Source organism: Miniopterus schreibersii (assembly GCF_964146895.1).
Source record: "Miniopterus schreibersii genome assembly, chromosome: 17".
Classification (NCBI taxonomy): domain Eukaryota; kingdom Metazoa; phylum Chordata; class Mammalia; order Chiroptera; family Miniopteridae; genus Miniopterus; species Miniopterus schreibersii.
In genome coordinates, this window is record NC_138117.1 from 33,532,968 (window position 1) to 33,548,020 (window position 15,053).

The window sequence follows — 15,053 nt, forward strand, 5'->3', positions numbered from 1 at the left end:
TTTGCATGGGAAAACTGAACAAGGAACTAATAAAATAACATACATGTGATGTGAACTGCTGATACAATTAAAGAATGTAAGAAAATTTAACATACATTTTTCTTTAATAAGATGGTTGAAACCAGAACAGGATAACATAGACTCAATAAATATGTGTTTATTATTGTCAATGCATTACCTAAGTCTTCATGATTACTACACATGATGTTTTAAAATTGAGCTATGGTCTAATTAACATAAAATATAGTAAAAAAGTAGCTTCATTCATTATGTTATTTAAAACTTTATAGCTACAACATGCAAATTATTAGAAAAATTTAGACCGCATAAATCTCTTTATTAACTAAAAACAGAAGGGGTAAGAGAAAGAACTTACTGCAACAATCATAATTGCATTATCCAAAAAGCCAAACCCTACGAAAGGTATCGCATTGTGGATGAATACTGAAAAACATCAAAAACAGAAAAATATATTTTAATATTTCTATATTTTTAAAATGACAAAAATAGACCATATGATTAAAGTCTCCTAAATAGATTTGATAAGCTTTGGAATTTGCTTTCCATTCCCCATAGCCAAAAGATTCTGCTCCTGCTATAAGTTACTCAGTAGAAGCTATACTGAACAAAAATAAAAAATAAAAAACACGTAACATGTAAAAACAGTTGTGTTAGGCTTTTGTGTTTTCTTACTGGCAACACACACAATTACACACAGTTAATGGCAGAACAAATAATAAATATTATAAAAACCATGTTTTACCTGTTTAATTGATATTGGCATCAATCTGTTTCTCTCTTATATCTAAAGCCTGATACCATAAAACTGATCTCCACATTAGAAATAATAAAAAATTCCCTGAATCATATTTCAGGGAAGCTATGTGGTCACTTTTACTCAGTAAATAATTTTTTAAACAAATATTAGAAAAATGTGATTATCTCATCCATATTAGACATCTACATGCAAAAATCTTTTCCCCCTGACAATGCATTAGTATCCCTGAATGCTTTCACAGACTATAAACAAACAATATGTTATTTAATCAAAATGTAACTTGGCCTCTTCCTACTAAAGGCACACTTTACCTCATCTATCTAGTACACAATATGAATAACCTGAGGTAATAGAGGCGTAACTAGAAAGAACTAATATCTATATATTTTTTATACATTTAACCTCATTTCTTTTCATATTTGCCTCTTCAGCAAATTGCAGAATGCCTAGTGCATAGAGATGCTCAATAAACATTAGTTAATTAAGTTGAGGACCACTAACCTGGAAAGGAAGAGAATTCCAGGTTGAGAGAATTGAAGGCAGACTGTGAAACAGATTAAAAGCTAGAGACAGTTAAAAGACTTTATTCTAATTAATCTATAAAGCTGCCAAGGTATAGTCAACATCAGTTCAACTGAGGACTTTTTTTTAGGAAAACATCAAAGCTCTGAGTTTTATACCAGATCCAAAAAATAAAGTCCCTTAAACCAGTTAGTTACGTGTTCAGTTTCAGTGACTTTAGAGTCTTTTTTTATGCAGTAATATCCACAGATAGTATAATTAAAATACTGGGATGGGCAATGGCAGGTTTGCAGTTGTAAGCATGCAAAACACAGAGTTTATCCTTGTATTATTATTTATTCTTGTATTATATATTTTTCCATATGAAAAACTGTAAACCTACTTTTGCCAGCCCCTGTATAATCCAGGAATTATGAAAGTTTGATGTTACTATAATGAGCCAATCAGGAAAGGCTAATAAACAGTCCAAAAAGGCTACAAAAAAAACCAAAAAACACTTCTACCCATAACCACTAGCAAAGACTAAGATCAAGGGAAAATAGTATATATTCTAGGTCATTTCAGATTTCTTATCAAGCAAGAATTTCCGAGATAAAAAGCAACACCTTTTTAATTATAAAGAATATTATTTTAAATGCTATTAAAGATGATAAAAAGAAATAGGACATAATGAAATGGGATTTTTCAATTAAAGAGTCTAGTCCTATTTCTGTGACTTTTTGCCTAAATCTAGTTGCTTAACTACTGGACAGTCAAAATTTTATAATAAGCAGCCAAAACATATACGCAATCTCAATTTTCAAAAAATATAATACAAATTTTATAGGTCAAAAGAATATAATGAAATTTTTTAAATTTACTAAATGAAACAGTGAAGAAAAGCTACTTAAATATATTGCTGGAGAGGTGTCTCCAAAGTCATCTTCTTAGTTGTCTTTGAAATGTAAATGTGGCAAAGTAACTAGAAACCTTTGGGATTACTTAACATTTTGGCACCTCTAAAACTGGCCAGTTACAAATATCTTAAAATTAGGTGTTAAAGCTATTAAACTAAGATTAGATTAATTGCTATTAGTGAAAACTTGGTCAATAAAACCAAGGCACACTGCTATAATAGTAATTTTGAACTATAAAATATAAATTTTTATGTTCAGACCTAAATCAATGTGACCTATAATAAAAATTTTACTTTCAACGCAAAGGAAAAAATACAATTTTCAAAAAGTTAAATAAACATGTACTGGATACTCCACTGGGCACTTGAGATACAAAGATAAATGAGATTCGGTTACCAGCCTTCAAGATGTTTGAGTATGATAACAGACCTATATAAACAGTTAATTTCAATATGACCAAAAAAATGATAATAGTATTATACAGTGCTATGGATATAGATTGTATGAATATAAGCTAGGAGAATCAGGAAAGATTACCTGGAGAAGTCTTAAAGAATTCTTAAATTGCTTTGGTATTTGGGAAAAGTTAGTTATTTCTAACATAAATTACATTCTACTTCTGAGAGAAAAAAGAACTACTAAATAAGTTTTTAAAAAATTATACGTTTGCTCTCCATCCAGTATGTAATGATCTCCTTCCAATTTGTAATTTCTTCAATTTCCTTTGGGAAATACTATTCTATAACTCAGCAGTTATTAGCAAATCGCTCTAGTACTTAGCTTTAACTTAAAAACCTACTCAAATTTACTGCACTATAAATAATTCTCTTCTTTCACTGTCTTCATAATAAGCTCCCAAGCTGTTTTGCATTAGTTCAGTGTTAGCTTTTGAATATTTATTCCTATCATAATAAAGACAGCAGCATTGTAAGGTTCTTCCTCCTGGTGATTTTAAATGAACTTCACTGTCTTCATTACTAGAAGTAGCAAGCCAGAAGTATTTTCTCCACCAGAGAACAGTTCTACCCAGCCTTGAGCCTAGTAATTCTAGTTTGGCAATTGCCTGACTTAAATCCAAACTAAAGTAAATATATCCCTTTTTCTGAGAATTAAGGAAATCTCTATGATAAGTATAATTCTATTTCTAGATGGTAAAATATTTAAACAATAATAGATATGGTTAACAATCTTAGAAATGCCATAATACTGTAAGATGTCTTAAACTGAGTTTATAAATTTTTTGCTTTGGTATAATAGATAGGATAACAAACTCCATCTAGAAAGATTTAATTTATTGGCTCTTTTGTACTATCAATAAATGATATAGTTATTTCAAGTCCAAAATATAGATGCACAATATTTAACAATTATAGAACCATTACCATATCTCAGCTGTCCTGGAGTGGGTGGCTCAGCTTCCAACTTTTCTAAAGGGGAAAAAAGGGGTGTGGGACAAGAATTAGTTACTATAGCATGAGTTCTTTTTTTATTACAATGAAGAAAACACCAGCAGATTTACAACGTTGGGAAAATATTGGAGTTTATTCATAAATTATCTTTTGGTTAATGGACTTATATCATCCATACAGAAAATATTACTTGGTATGGATTAAATACAAGGCTAGAAAACAAAACCGAGCTTAGTTACAAGCCTGCCATTGACTCTATAATCCTGAATAAATATTTGCTTTTCAGTTTTTTGTTTTTTAAGTCCTTGCATCTACATAATAAGCCTGTTTACATTAACTGCAGTTTTAAAAATTTCAAAAATAGCCCTGGACCGTATGGCTCAGTTGGTTGAGTGTTGTCCTGCACACCGAATAGTCACTACTTTGATTTGGTCACAGCAAATGCCCAGGTTGTGGACTTGATTCTGGGTAGGGGTGAGTGTGGGGGGCAACAGATGGATGTTTCTCTCTCTCTTCTTCTCTCTTCCTCTCTCTCTAAAAATCAATAAAAACATATTTTTTTAAAAATTCAAAAATATAGCTACTCTTCTTTAAGATAGCAACCCGAGGTGACTTAAGAAATTTATACAAATGAACACTGATAGCGGAAAAGGAAATGTTCAAATAGGCCTAGATATACTTTAAAAATAGTAAAATTATATTTTTAAAGCAATGTATTACAACAATGATTGTGTTATGCTCCTTAATTAATCTCCCTTGATGATATACTAAATACCTTGAGTTTTGAAACCTATACTACTGATTAATATAGAATATTCTACACAATAAAATAACCTTAAAAAGTAGGGTATTATTCAACAAGTAACAATATACCACCTATAATATGTCATGACAAACACACAATGTTTTCCCAAGTATATACAAAGTAAATATATTCAAGTTCCATTATTAAATCTAAAAATTAACAATAATTACAAAAAAGCAAACTATCCAGTCTTATAATCACCACCTCACCATTTGTATAAGCACAAGAGTGGGCTGTGGCAAAATGGCAGAGAATTCTACCCGCTTCATCCTCATGAATTAATCCCACAGAATTAATCGATAACCTGTAGAGAAGAGCCCATACCATGGATTGCTCTGCTCTAAGATTTAATACAACCAGATTGTCCAACAAAACACATTACAAACTAGATATATATTTCCTAAAATATTTATTTATAATCTATGACAAGATAAGAACTGAAGAATTTAGTTTAAAAAAACAAAAAGCAAATAAATCTCCATATATAAGGTATATTAAAAAAGTATGGATCATATTTGTGAGTGCTATTTTATTTAAAAAGCATATAGTACCATCTGGCTTTAAATACACTAAAACCTAGGGTTTAATCAATTGTAGTATTCAGAAAGTTCTAAGAATTCAAGTTTAAGTTTTGTTTTTCCTCTTTTAGAAGTATTAAGAAATAAAGATATACTAATCTTCGTAGAATTTTACATCTGATTAAAATATATTCTCCATTCTTTGACTTGCACAATTACCTCAAAATTTACTTTCAAAGTATGCAAATAGTTTTCCAAATTTTTAAAAAAGAATGTAGAATACCACTGTAGTCCACAGAGAGTTTGCTGGTGAAATAAATATACAAAAGTGATAAAATACCAGAACTATTTGCTAGTTGCTTTACTCTTATTATCACTACAGTTCTGACACTGTGAGAAGTCCTTGTCAATGGACTAGAACATCTTGAAACATCTAAAAATCAACAAGCAGACCTTCCCAATAGAATGAGAGTATAAAGTATCCTTTTTCTTCTTCAAATTCCCTACATACTCACCAAAATACTTAAAATATTTTACAACTCCTAAGATTTAGGGCCAGGTGAATGTATAATGTGCAACCATAAAGAGAAAAAACCCCACAAATAATGTATATAATCTTTCTAACTACAGAGAAAGGTTAAAAATTAAAGGTAATGAAACATAATTTTTTAAAGAAAGAAAAAGAGAAAGAAATATAAAATAAAGGAGATAGGGCAGAAAGGAAAACCACTGGCACAGAGTTGAATGTAAAAATCAAATCACAGATTCTGCCTCCTGCTTCACAAAGAACCAAAGGAATGGCAAGAGGAAATATGAAAGAGACATTTCTTAGAGAGTGGAAATTTTATACAAAACATAAACTTTATGGAAAGTAACCATCAAAATTTTTAAAATTATAAACTGATCACTTTGAGCACTTTGAAACTGTTTTCTTCTTTACCATATTAACTGAATCAAAACAAAATATGTATCAGAAGTAAAAAACATTAGATGTACATAAACAACAGAACTCAATCTTGAAAACAAACCCAAGGTTTCATTAATATATACAGGCTTTAAAATGCAATGGCTACTAATATAACCTTACTGAAAATAGTCACAATAAACCCTAGAAACTTTATTTCCCTACCTATGTATCCTCACCTTAAGAATTTTCTTCTGGCATAGGTAAACTATCTACACTTACATTGGAAATGTATTCTAATCTAATGTTTTATTCAGCCAACTTTGTAGTCAGAAAAACCAATTCTTTCAGTTATTGTGTGTGTATTATATACATTATAATTTCTTTTCCTGAAGATTTTAAAATAATATGACATTAAGATTGTACTTCACCACACCATATTTTCCAACTATTTTTACCTAAAAAATTCTAGTCCTACTTCTAACACTGGCTGAAGAACCTTCTATCAGACCAATCCTTCTGCACAGAACAACTATAAACTATAGACTAAAATACAATATAAACAAATAAGCACCTGAAAGCCTTGGAAAATGACCAAACATATGTTGATTCTGGAGAGGAATCAACACTCAGAATTCTGGAGGAATGGAACTAAATGAACTGCCTGTTTGTTGCAGTTTTTGGCCTGAGGGCACGCCTCGATCCACAATGTGCAGAACCACTAAAACGCTAATAAAATATCTCCAGGTTTTCTGGTCTGAAGAAGCAGTGAGCAGGGTGCAAAGTAACCAAAGCCCCTAGAAAGTAGGAGGGGAATCCTGGAAAAAACAGAATCAGAATGGAAGAATCCTAAATTCTACAAACATTCAGCTCAAATATATGGCTCATCTATGAGCCACACAAAGGGAAGACTCCCCAAAATCCTAGCTAAGGGTAAAATAATGAAAGGTTTGAGCAGCAGTCCAAGAGACAGATTTGTAGTATAAGCCTAACCATTAATTGCCTGCTAAAACAAATTTTAAAAATCTGTATTTTAAAGAATAAAACAGAATCCAGGGTCTCTGTAACATAATAATCACAACAATGACTAGGATACAGTTCAAAATTACTTCAAGAAGAAACAGGAAAACATGCCCCATTCTCAGGAAAAACAACAATAGATGGAGACCAATCAAAAGTAACTCAAGTGTTAGAAGTAGCAGACAAGGACTCTAAAGTAGCAATTAAAAGTATACCCAAGGTGTAAATGAAAATATGTTCAAATAGAAATTATTAAAGAACTGAAAAATGCATTATCTGAAGTTTTAAAATTAACTGTAAAGGTTTAAAATCAAAATGGAGGTGACAGAAGAAAAAGTTAGTAAACATCAATATAAGATCACAAATCAAGGAAAAAATTTAAAATCATTTATAACAGACTTAGTAACTATCAAAGCAACTTCACCCTGAATGACATAAAAGGAACAGTTTAATACACACAGTATTCCTTTCATTACAAAAAACTAAATACTCTTTAAGTGCCCAACTATCTACTTTCTGATCTTTTGACCACCTAATAATATCTACTCCCGGCCCCACCCTAGCATTTTCCCAAGAAAGTACTGGCATAGATTTGGCAACACAAATCACTATTTGGCCTAATAAGAGATCTGTAAAAAGGAGAGATGAAACTACTATGTTTAAGCAACAATTTGGGGATAATATTTCTTTTTTCTTTTTTAATATATCTTTATCAATTTCAGAGAGAGGAGGGGGGGAGAGAGAGAGAGAGAGTTGAAACATCAATGACAAAAGAGTCATTGATCTGCTGCCTCCTGCATGCCCCCAACTGGGGGTGGAGCCAGCAACCCGAGCATGTGCCCTGATCAGATCGAACTGCGATCTCCTGGATCCTAGGTCGATGCTCAACCACTGAGCCACTCCGGGCCGGGCTGGGGGCAATATTTCTGAACATTACAAATAACTGCTTAGACTTTTAATAGAACCGAAAGTTCCAATGGATAAGGTAAATTCTATAATAAATATATAACATTAAAATATACAAACTTGAAGTTCAAACCATGCTGTATGCAAAACAATTTAAGCAAATCATATTAAATGTAAAAAAAAAATCAAACATGCACCAAAAGAGGTTTATGAAGCTAGACAGCAATATTTTTTAAAATAAACAAATTAATATGGCTAAGAAATATAAAAACTGACATTCAAAATTGAAAAATGAAAATACTCTTCAGAAATAGCAAGGAATTTAACTTTTTAACTTAGTAAATTTCAATCAACAGGTTTTGTCTTTTAAAATAAAGACTATAATTATAAAAGGACTTTAAAATTATTTTAAAAATATATATGCTTTAGCTAAGATTCCCCCCAAAAGAATTTGAGTGTGATTTTGTAATTTTATTTAGTATTTAAAAGTTTCCTGCATATTATGTAGTAAAGAAATTTCTATACAGATCACATAATACAGTCATCTCATTAACCTTCTGGGGTACATATCATGTGACCTGGGGCTTCATTGCAACCTAGGCTGCAATCCAGTTTACTTAAGGGCAACTAACCAATTCCTGGGCTGAGGCAGGCCAGTGGCGTAACAGTTGAGAGAACAGGAGTTGCCCAGTAGTAATGATGAGATGATAATGCCCAATGAATTATCATCTTTATTAACCTCATTAATATACTAACCTGTTAATTGTTTACCTCTGACTTAAGAAATAGTAAATACTAGAAGAGAAATAATAATTCTCTATACTATAAGAGAAATAAATTATTATAATAAATTATTATTTCTCTTATAGCTGTCATTTCATGGAGTTTTAAAGATAATCAAACATACTATTGATTAGTGGTTGCTTTTACATGTCTAACTTGTGAACTTGGGACAATTATATATCCTACTTAATATACAGAGGCTATATTCCTTTTCTTCATGCCAAATGAAGAAAAAAAAGAATAATTACTATATACAATGACATTCCTTTTTTAAAAAGACTAAGATACTAAAACAACTTTTAAAAAAGAGATCTTGTAACTTCTACTTATTTATTAGGTATAGAGATAACACTATAATGTATAACTTTAAGTTTAGAAAATCATTTAACTATGGATTTTGTATTGTATTATATTATAGATGGAGAACTTAAAGTGAGCTAGGACAAAATAATAATTCATCTTGGAACATCATAAGTGGCAGATGTATCTGTGGGTATGGTTATATAGAGTCCCAGAAGATATTCATTTTAAAATAAAATTGCTTTATACTAGGAATGAGCAGAGATTTTTCAGTCACTGCATTACCTTTTTCTCTTTCAATCATTCCCCAAATAAATATTCTTTCATAGAATGTGAGCAGCGAAAGGGTTCTTGGAAACCACCCGCTAGTGGTTCTCAACATGGGGTGGTTTGTCACCCTACAAGATGCTCTAAAATGCAGGGATGTTTTTGGATGTGATAATGACTGGGAAATGCTACAGGCACTAGGAATTCTAAACATTTTACAATGCATAAGAGCCCTTTATAATGAAAAATTATCCAGCCCAAACGCTAGCAGTATGCCCACTGAGAAATACTGACTTAATTCTCCACTTTGATGATGCAGCCATTTATGCCCAAAGATGTTAAGTGACTTACTCATAGATGCGTAGCCAAGTCCAAAATCCATATTCTCATTCTCTTATTCTATTTTCCTTTCAAAAGTAAATTCTCAATTAAAACAAACCATATAGAACCAAGAATCAATTGTATATGAATATGTAAAATATTATCAGTACATGAAAGAATTTATTCTTGCATTATTATTTATTTAACCTGAACGTCTTTTTCCATACAAACAACTGCAAACCTACTTTTGCCAACCCCTGTATAAAGCCTAAGAAAACTAAGTTGTAGTTACCCTTTTAAAATTTCAATTGGTCCATAAAATATTTCTGATTCCTTTTCATATACTGTGTTATACTTCTTAGGCAATGTATCTGTATTAAATAGTAATACAAAATAAAATACAAATAAAGATATTTATTTTTATGCCTGCCTTCCTCCCCAATCTCTCTCTCTCTCTCTCTCTCTCTCTCACACACACACACACACTCAATACAATTCCCCCAATACTACCACCACTACAACATGCAACATAAATTAGATATCAAGCTGTATGGAGACTAAATCTAAAATAAATTTCATGAATGGCCTTAAAATGAAATTATATAAGGCTTCCAAATTATTCAAGAACATATGTTTAAAACATATTTTCCTGAAGCTCAGTTACTTAAATCCAGTTTCTCTTTACAATATTCTGAAAGCTTCCCTATGTGGTCCTTTTTCCTATGCATTCATCTTTGTTGCTTCGTATGTGTGCCTTGCTGGGGTTATTGCAACAATTTTTAAAATACACTATTTAAATATAACTAAATATAAGTGATTTGGTCGTTTGTTAAGGTCATAAATTTAATCCTTCAGTTAATTAAACATGCAATTATTATTCCATCATATCCACAAAATCTAGGATTAGACAATAAAAAATACTCTATAGACGGTCTAAAACAATGATGCAAAAAAATTATAACTAAAGCATGCTATTTCAAACCAGCAAGAAGTCAAAAAGTTCTGTTAAATAGATGCTTTGCTATTTGCAATAAACATCTAACGATCAATCAATACTGTTAAGATTGTACTATACCAAAACTATCAGGGGTCTCTGCTGATGATACCTTCTTCGCTGACTTCACAATGGCAATCTCAGGTTTGGGATATCTGCATGCTAAAAATATTTTAAAATCAAAGTGTATTCAAGCAATAAAGTAAAATATGTATAAATAAAAAGGATATATGAAACTTTGAAGTGAAGCATGCTTTAATATAGGCAGCCCTCACCTCGAGCAGTAGTGTGGGACAATTAGAATGACAATGCAAGCTGAAACTGCAAATAACCAATGAAGAAAATGACAATTGTTCTGTGATCTTTAAAAATTTTTTCCAAACACTGAAATCTCTCATACAAGAAAAAAAAGTCTGGAACTATGTATGGTGATGAATGTTAACTAGAATTATTGTGGTGATCATTTTGCAACATAAACAAATATCAAATCATAACCTTATACATCTGAAACTAATAGTGTGTTGCTAATTATATTGCAATAAAAAAATTTTAAAAACTCTTTTACTGACAGTTATAAAGGAAAATTTGGAAATAGCAAAACTAATGTTTATTTAGTATACCATAATTTAAAATATTAGAAACACTGATAATTAAAGTATTTCATTATTTCTTTGTAAAAAAATTATCACAGGTAGCTTCAACAGTGCTATTACTCATATAATACAGTATGGAGCAAGCATCTTTTCTATGCCTTGGTGAGTTGTCATACTCCTTTCTCAGTCTGAATTAGCTTACACATTTTATCTTTTGTATTTTCAATGTCATAAAATATCTCTGAGAGTTCCTTTAGTGTGAAGTCTGCACCAGAGTCACTTCCTCTGGAACATCTTCATCCTTTTAATCACAACCTCCTCACTTATGAACATGATAAAGTTCACCTTCTCCAGGCTCCTCTGGCTGTGTATCTGGAGTCTCTCAAATGGCAGCAGTTCAACGGCACTGTCAACATTCCCACATCTTGGAGGACTGCCTCGGCCGAGCAATGCTGCCTCACCCAAAGCTCTGCACCCTGCCCAGGGCAGTCCACACCCAATAGCTCACTCTCACAGAGGGAGAGACACAGACCTCTCACCCAACTCAGGACAACACTGAAGGTTCATCCTATCTCTAGAACCTTCCGCAGGGTCAGCTGAGGCTTCCTCTGACACTGTATTCCCCAATAAATTTCTTGCATGCTTATCTTTGTCTCAGAGACTGCTTCCCAAGGAACTTAACCTGTGACAGGGATGGCAGGGCTTCGTGTCCGCAACATAGTCTCAAATGACTGGGGGAGGGGGAAAAGCTTATTGTTCCATACTTAAAACTTTTCTATAAATTTGAGATTTTTTCAAAATTTAAAAAGTAATATAAAGTTAAGTGGGGAAAGCACAATTACACTAAAAAGTTATCATTGTATAGCTATAAAATCAGTATTAACAACTCACATTTTTTCTAATGTCTAAGAAGGCCCTTTGAGCAAAAGAAAAAAACAAAACAAAACAAAACTAGGATGTTTTTTAAACCATGAGACCTTTCTCACACACAAACAAAATTCAGTCAGCTCACCAAATGTGCCACATCTTACATTATCATTCTCACATCTGTTTGCCTGTTCCCTTTCACAATTCAAGCATGCCTAAGTTTTATCTATGTGACCTCGCCTCTCTCCCACCTTAAAACAAAAAACAAAACCACCTTCTATAACCTTGCTACTCAGAATATGGTCCCTGGACCTGCAGCACTGAAATCACTGGAAACTTGTTAGAAATGCAGAATCTCAGGTCCCACCTCAAACCTACTGAAACAGAATCTGTATTTCAACAAGATTCCCAGATAATTTTATATGTACTTTAAACTCTGTGAAGCAAGGTTCTAGTTTCTACTGTGGGATGTAGAGAGCTACAAAGAGCATTGTCACCACCCTTACAGTGAAACAAAGTCAAAGTAAACTCAAATTCATGACTTATTTTGAACCGAACCCAAAAGAGAACTGAAGTCATAGAGCAAACAACTTGGCCTAAATTAAGAGAGGCAGGCACCTGCAAGGACAGAGGGGACGTTAGCACTTGCTTACTTGAGATCAATGCAACCAGACACCTTAAGAAGGGTACAGCTAGAATAGTAAGGGAACAGGTGAAGGCAGAGTGCAGGCTGGCAGGACAGTGGGAAGGCAATGGCATAAGTCAGGGGAGTCCATACTTTTTTAGAAACTCTTTGACCAGCTATCCCACCAGACACAAAAAGTGATTAGGGAAGGAATCTTAAGAAAGTGTCCAATTTGGCGCCGACCTTCAGGAGTAGAAAAGCAGTTGTGCAGAAGGGATATGAACTTCTACCTTAGATCCTTTTTTCAACCTCTCCTATGAGTCAAAAGCTTTAATCTGTGAGAAGGGCAAAAATACCATCAGGTAGAGTGACCAATCATCCAGTTTGCCAGGGACTATCCCAGTTTTAGCACTGAAAGTCCTGTAGCCCAGGAATAAACGTTACCCCTAGCTCTTGGGTATTTTAATTTGAAAAATGGAGTTTCAAATTATCTTCTTGATTTCTATAAGCTTCTTACTAAAGAAAATGAAAAGATCTTACCTGCTAAATGGCCTGCATATTTTCTACAAAATGCTGCTAAAAAGGGGTGTGACTTGCTTACCTGTGATATTTTATTTTTCTCTGATGAACTAGAACTCTACACAGGACTGTCTGTAAAAAAAAAATGAGTATACTAGTAACAGATAGTTAAAATAAGTTCAGACTTCTGACCGATGAGCAGAGATAATCTCAGTAATACTCAAGCTACTATCGTAGTACTATCCAAAGTTCCCTTTAAAGAGTTGAATCTCTCTTTATTGATATCCCCTCCTTAGCTGACTAAAATCTGGCTTCTTCCCATAGTTCTTATAAAATTACTTCTGACAAAGATATCGGCCCCTGTTGTGTTAAATCCTATGTGCCTTCTCCTTACTTGGCCTATGTAAAGCATCAGATCATTCCCACTATCTTCTTCACTTAGCTTCTGGAATACACTGTTCTTGCTCCTTTTCCTGTCTTTGTGGATACTTCTCAGTCTCCTTCTAGTTCTGATTCTTCCTCTTCCCTTCCAATAAACACTGGTGTTTTTAGTTCTCTCTTGGATCCTCTCCATCTATATACAATTACTGACACCCATACTTACTTTAGATTTGTGTTATAAATACACACACACACACACACACACACACACACACACACACACACACCCCTAATTACCTGATAGCTCCATTCACATTCACAAAGCTATCTTAAACTTGACATGTCCAGACTTAGCACTTTTTAATTTCCATCCCCCCAAATCCATTTTTCCCGAGACTTCTCCCTCACAGTTAATAGGACCATCTTTTACTCAATCACTAGTCAGAACCCCAAGTCTTCCCTTTCTATTTCCTTTCCCTTAATTATCTGCCCCTTTCTAACTCACCAGTTTACTCTCAAATAAATGTCTTGAATCCACCTCCTTTTCTTCATCTCCGTGGCCACTTAGCCTAAGCTACCATCATCCCTAGCCTAGAACACTGTAACAGCTTCCTAAGTGGTCTTTCAGCTTATGCATTTGCACTCTTACAATTAGTCCATTAGCAGCCATAGTGCTCTTTAAATCCCATTATTTCACTCTAGTGCTTAAACCCTCAAATGGCTTTCCTAAGGTTTACCTAGAAAGGCCCTGACTAATCTGGCTTCTGTCTACCTGCCCATCTCATCTCATTTCACGCTCCACTTTGTTCATTAAATTCCATCCATATTTGCTTTCTGTCAGTTCCTACACTTTGCCAAGTCCCTTCCTACCTCAGCGTCTTGGTATTTGCTTTTCCTTCTCAGAATGCTCTTCCTCCAGCTGTCTGAATGACTGGTTTCTCAATCCTTTATTTTCAGCTTAAATATTACCTCACAAAGGCCTTCCCAGATCACCTTATCTATGTAAGTGTCATTCTGTTTATTCTAATAGCACTGATAATCTATAATTATTTATTTACTATATTACTCATATCTTTCCTCTCTCAAAAAGTGTAAGCTTCATGAGAGTATTATGTCAAGTTAATTAATTCTCTGATGTACCCCTAACAGTGTCTATTACATGGCAGGGAGAGTAACGAATATTTGTTAAGCAAACAAATTTTCAAAGTTTGGAAAGTATTCCCATAAATAGTATGTTAGATTTTTTTAAATAAAACTCATTCAAAAATCTAAAGAAAAATTAGAGTAAAGGTTAGAAATTTATGACAGTTAGGAGTCCTAAATACTAGTTTTCTGACTTTTCCAAATTCCTCAAACAATTTATAGACCAAGATATGTGACTTTCATTGAGCATTTGAGGTGTAACCATTTTCCCCAGCATGTGTTAAAAAACCCATGTATAAATATCCAGAAAGGTGTAATAATTAGAACAGGGGTTTTAGAGTCAAACAAATCTAAGTTAAAAACTCCACTGTGCCACACAGGTTGCAGGATCTTGGGCAAATTCCTCTTAGCCTCAGTTTCTTAATATATAGAATAGAGATCATTCCTTCTCTCTCCATGAGAAGTAAACAAAATAATTACATGAAAACTCAGTTCAGTTAGT

The 15,053-nt window shown here is 33.0% G+C and overlaps 1 protein-coding gene across 2 annotated transcripts in view; it reads right to left on the reverse strand.

Moving 5' to 3' along the window:
• TMEM65 (transmembrane protein 65) overlaps nt 1-15,053 on the reverse strand; it is a 36,693-nt gene that overhangs the window by 12,814 nt on the left and 8,826 nt on the right. The window contains exons 2-4 of one of the 2 annotated variants that reach the window (XM_081116667.1): nt 10,505-10,585; nt 3,579-3,623; nt 377-444 (exon numbers count right to left, since the gene is read on the reverse strand). In XM_081116667.1, coding sequence (XP_080972793.1) covers nt 377-444; nt 3,579-3,623; nt 10,505-10,585 — 194 coding nt within the window. The remainder of the gene's footprint in view (nt 1-376; nt 445-3,578; nt 3,624-10,504; nt 10,586-15,053) is intronic. The other variant, XM_081116668.1, reaches the window with a different exon arrangement.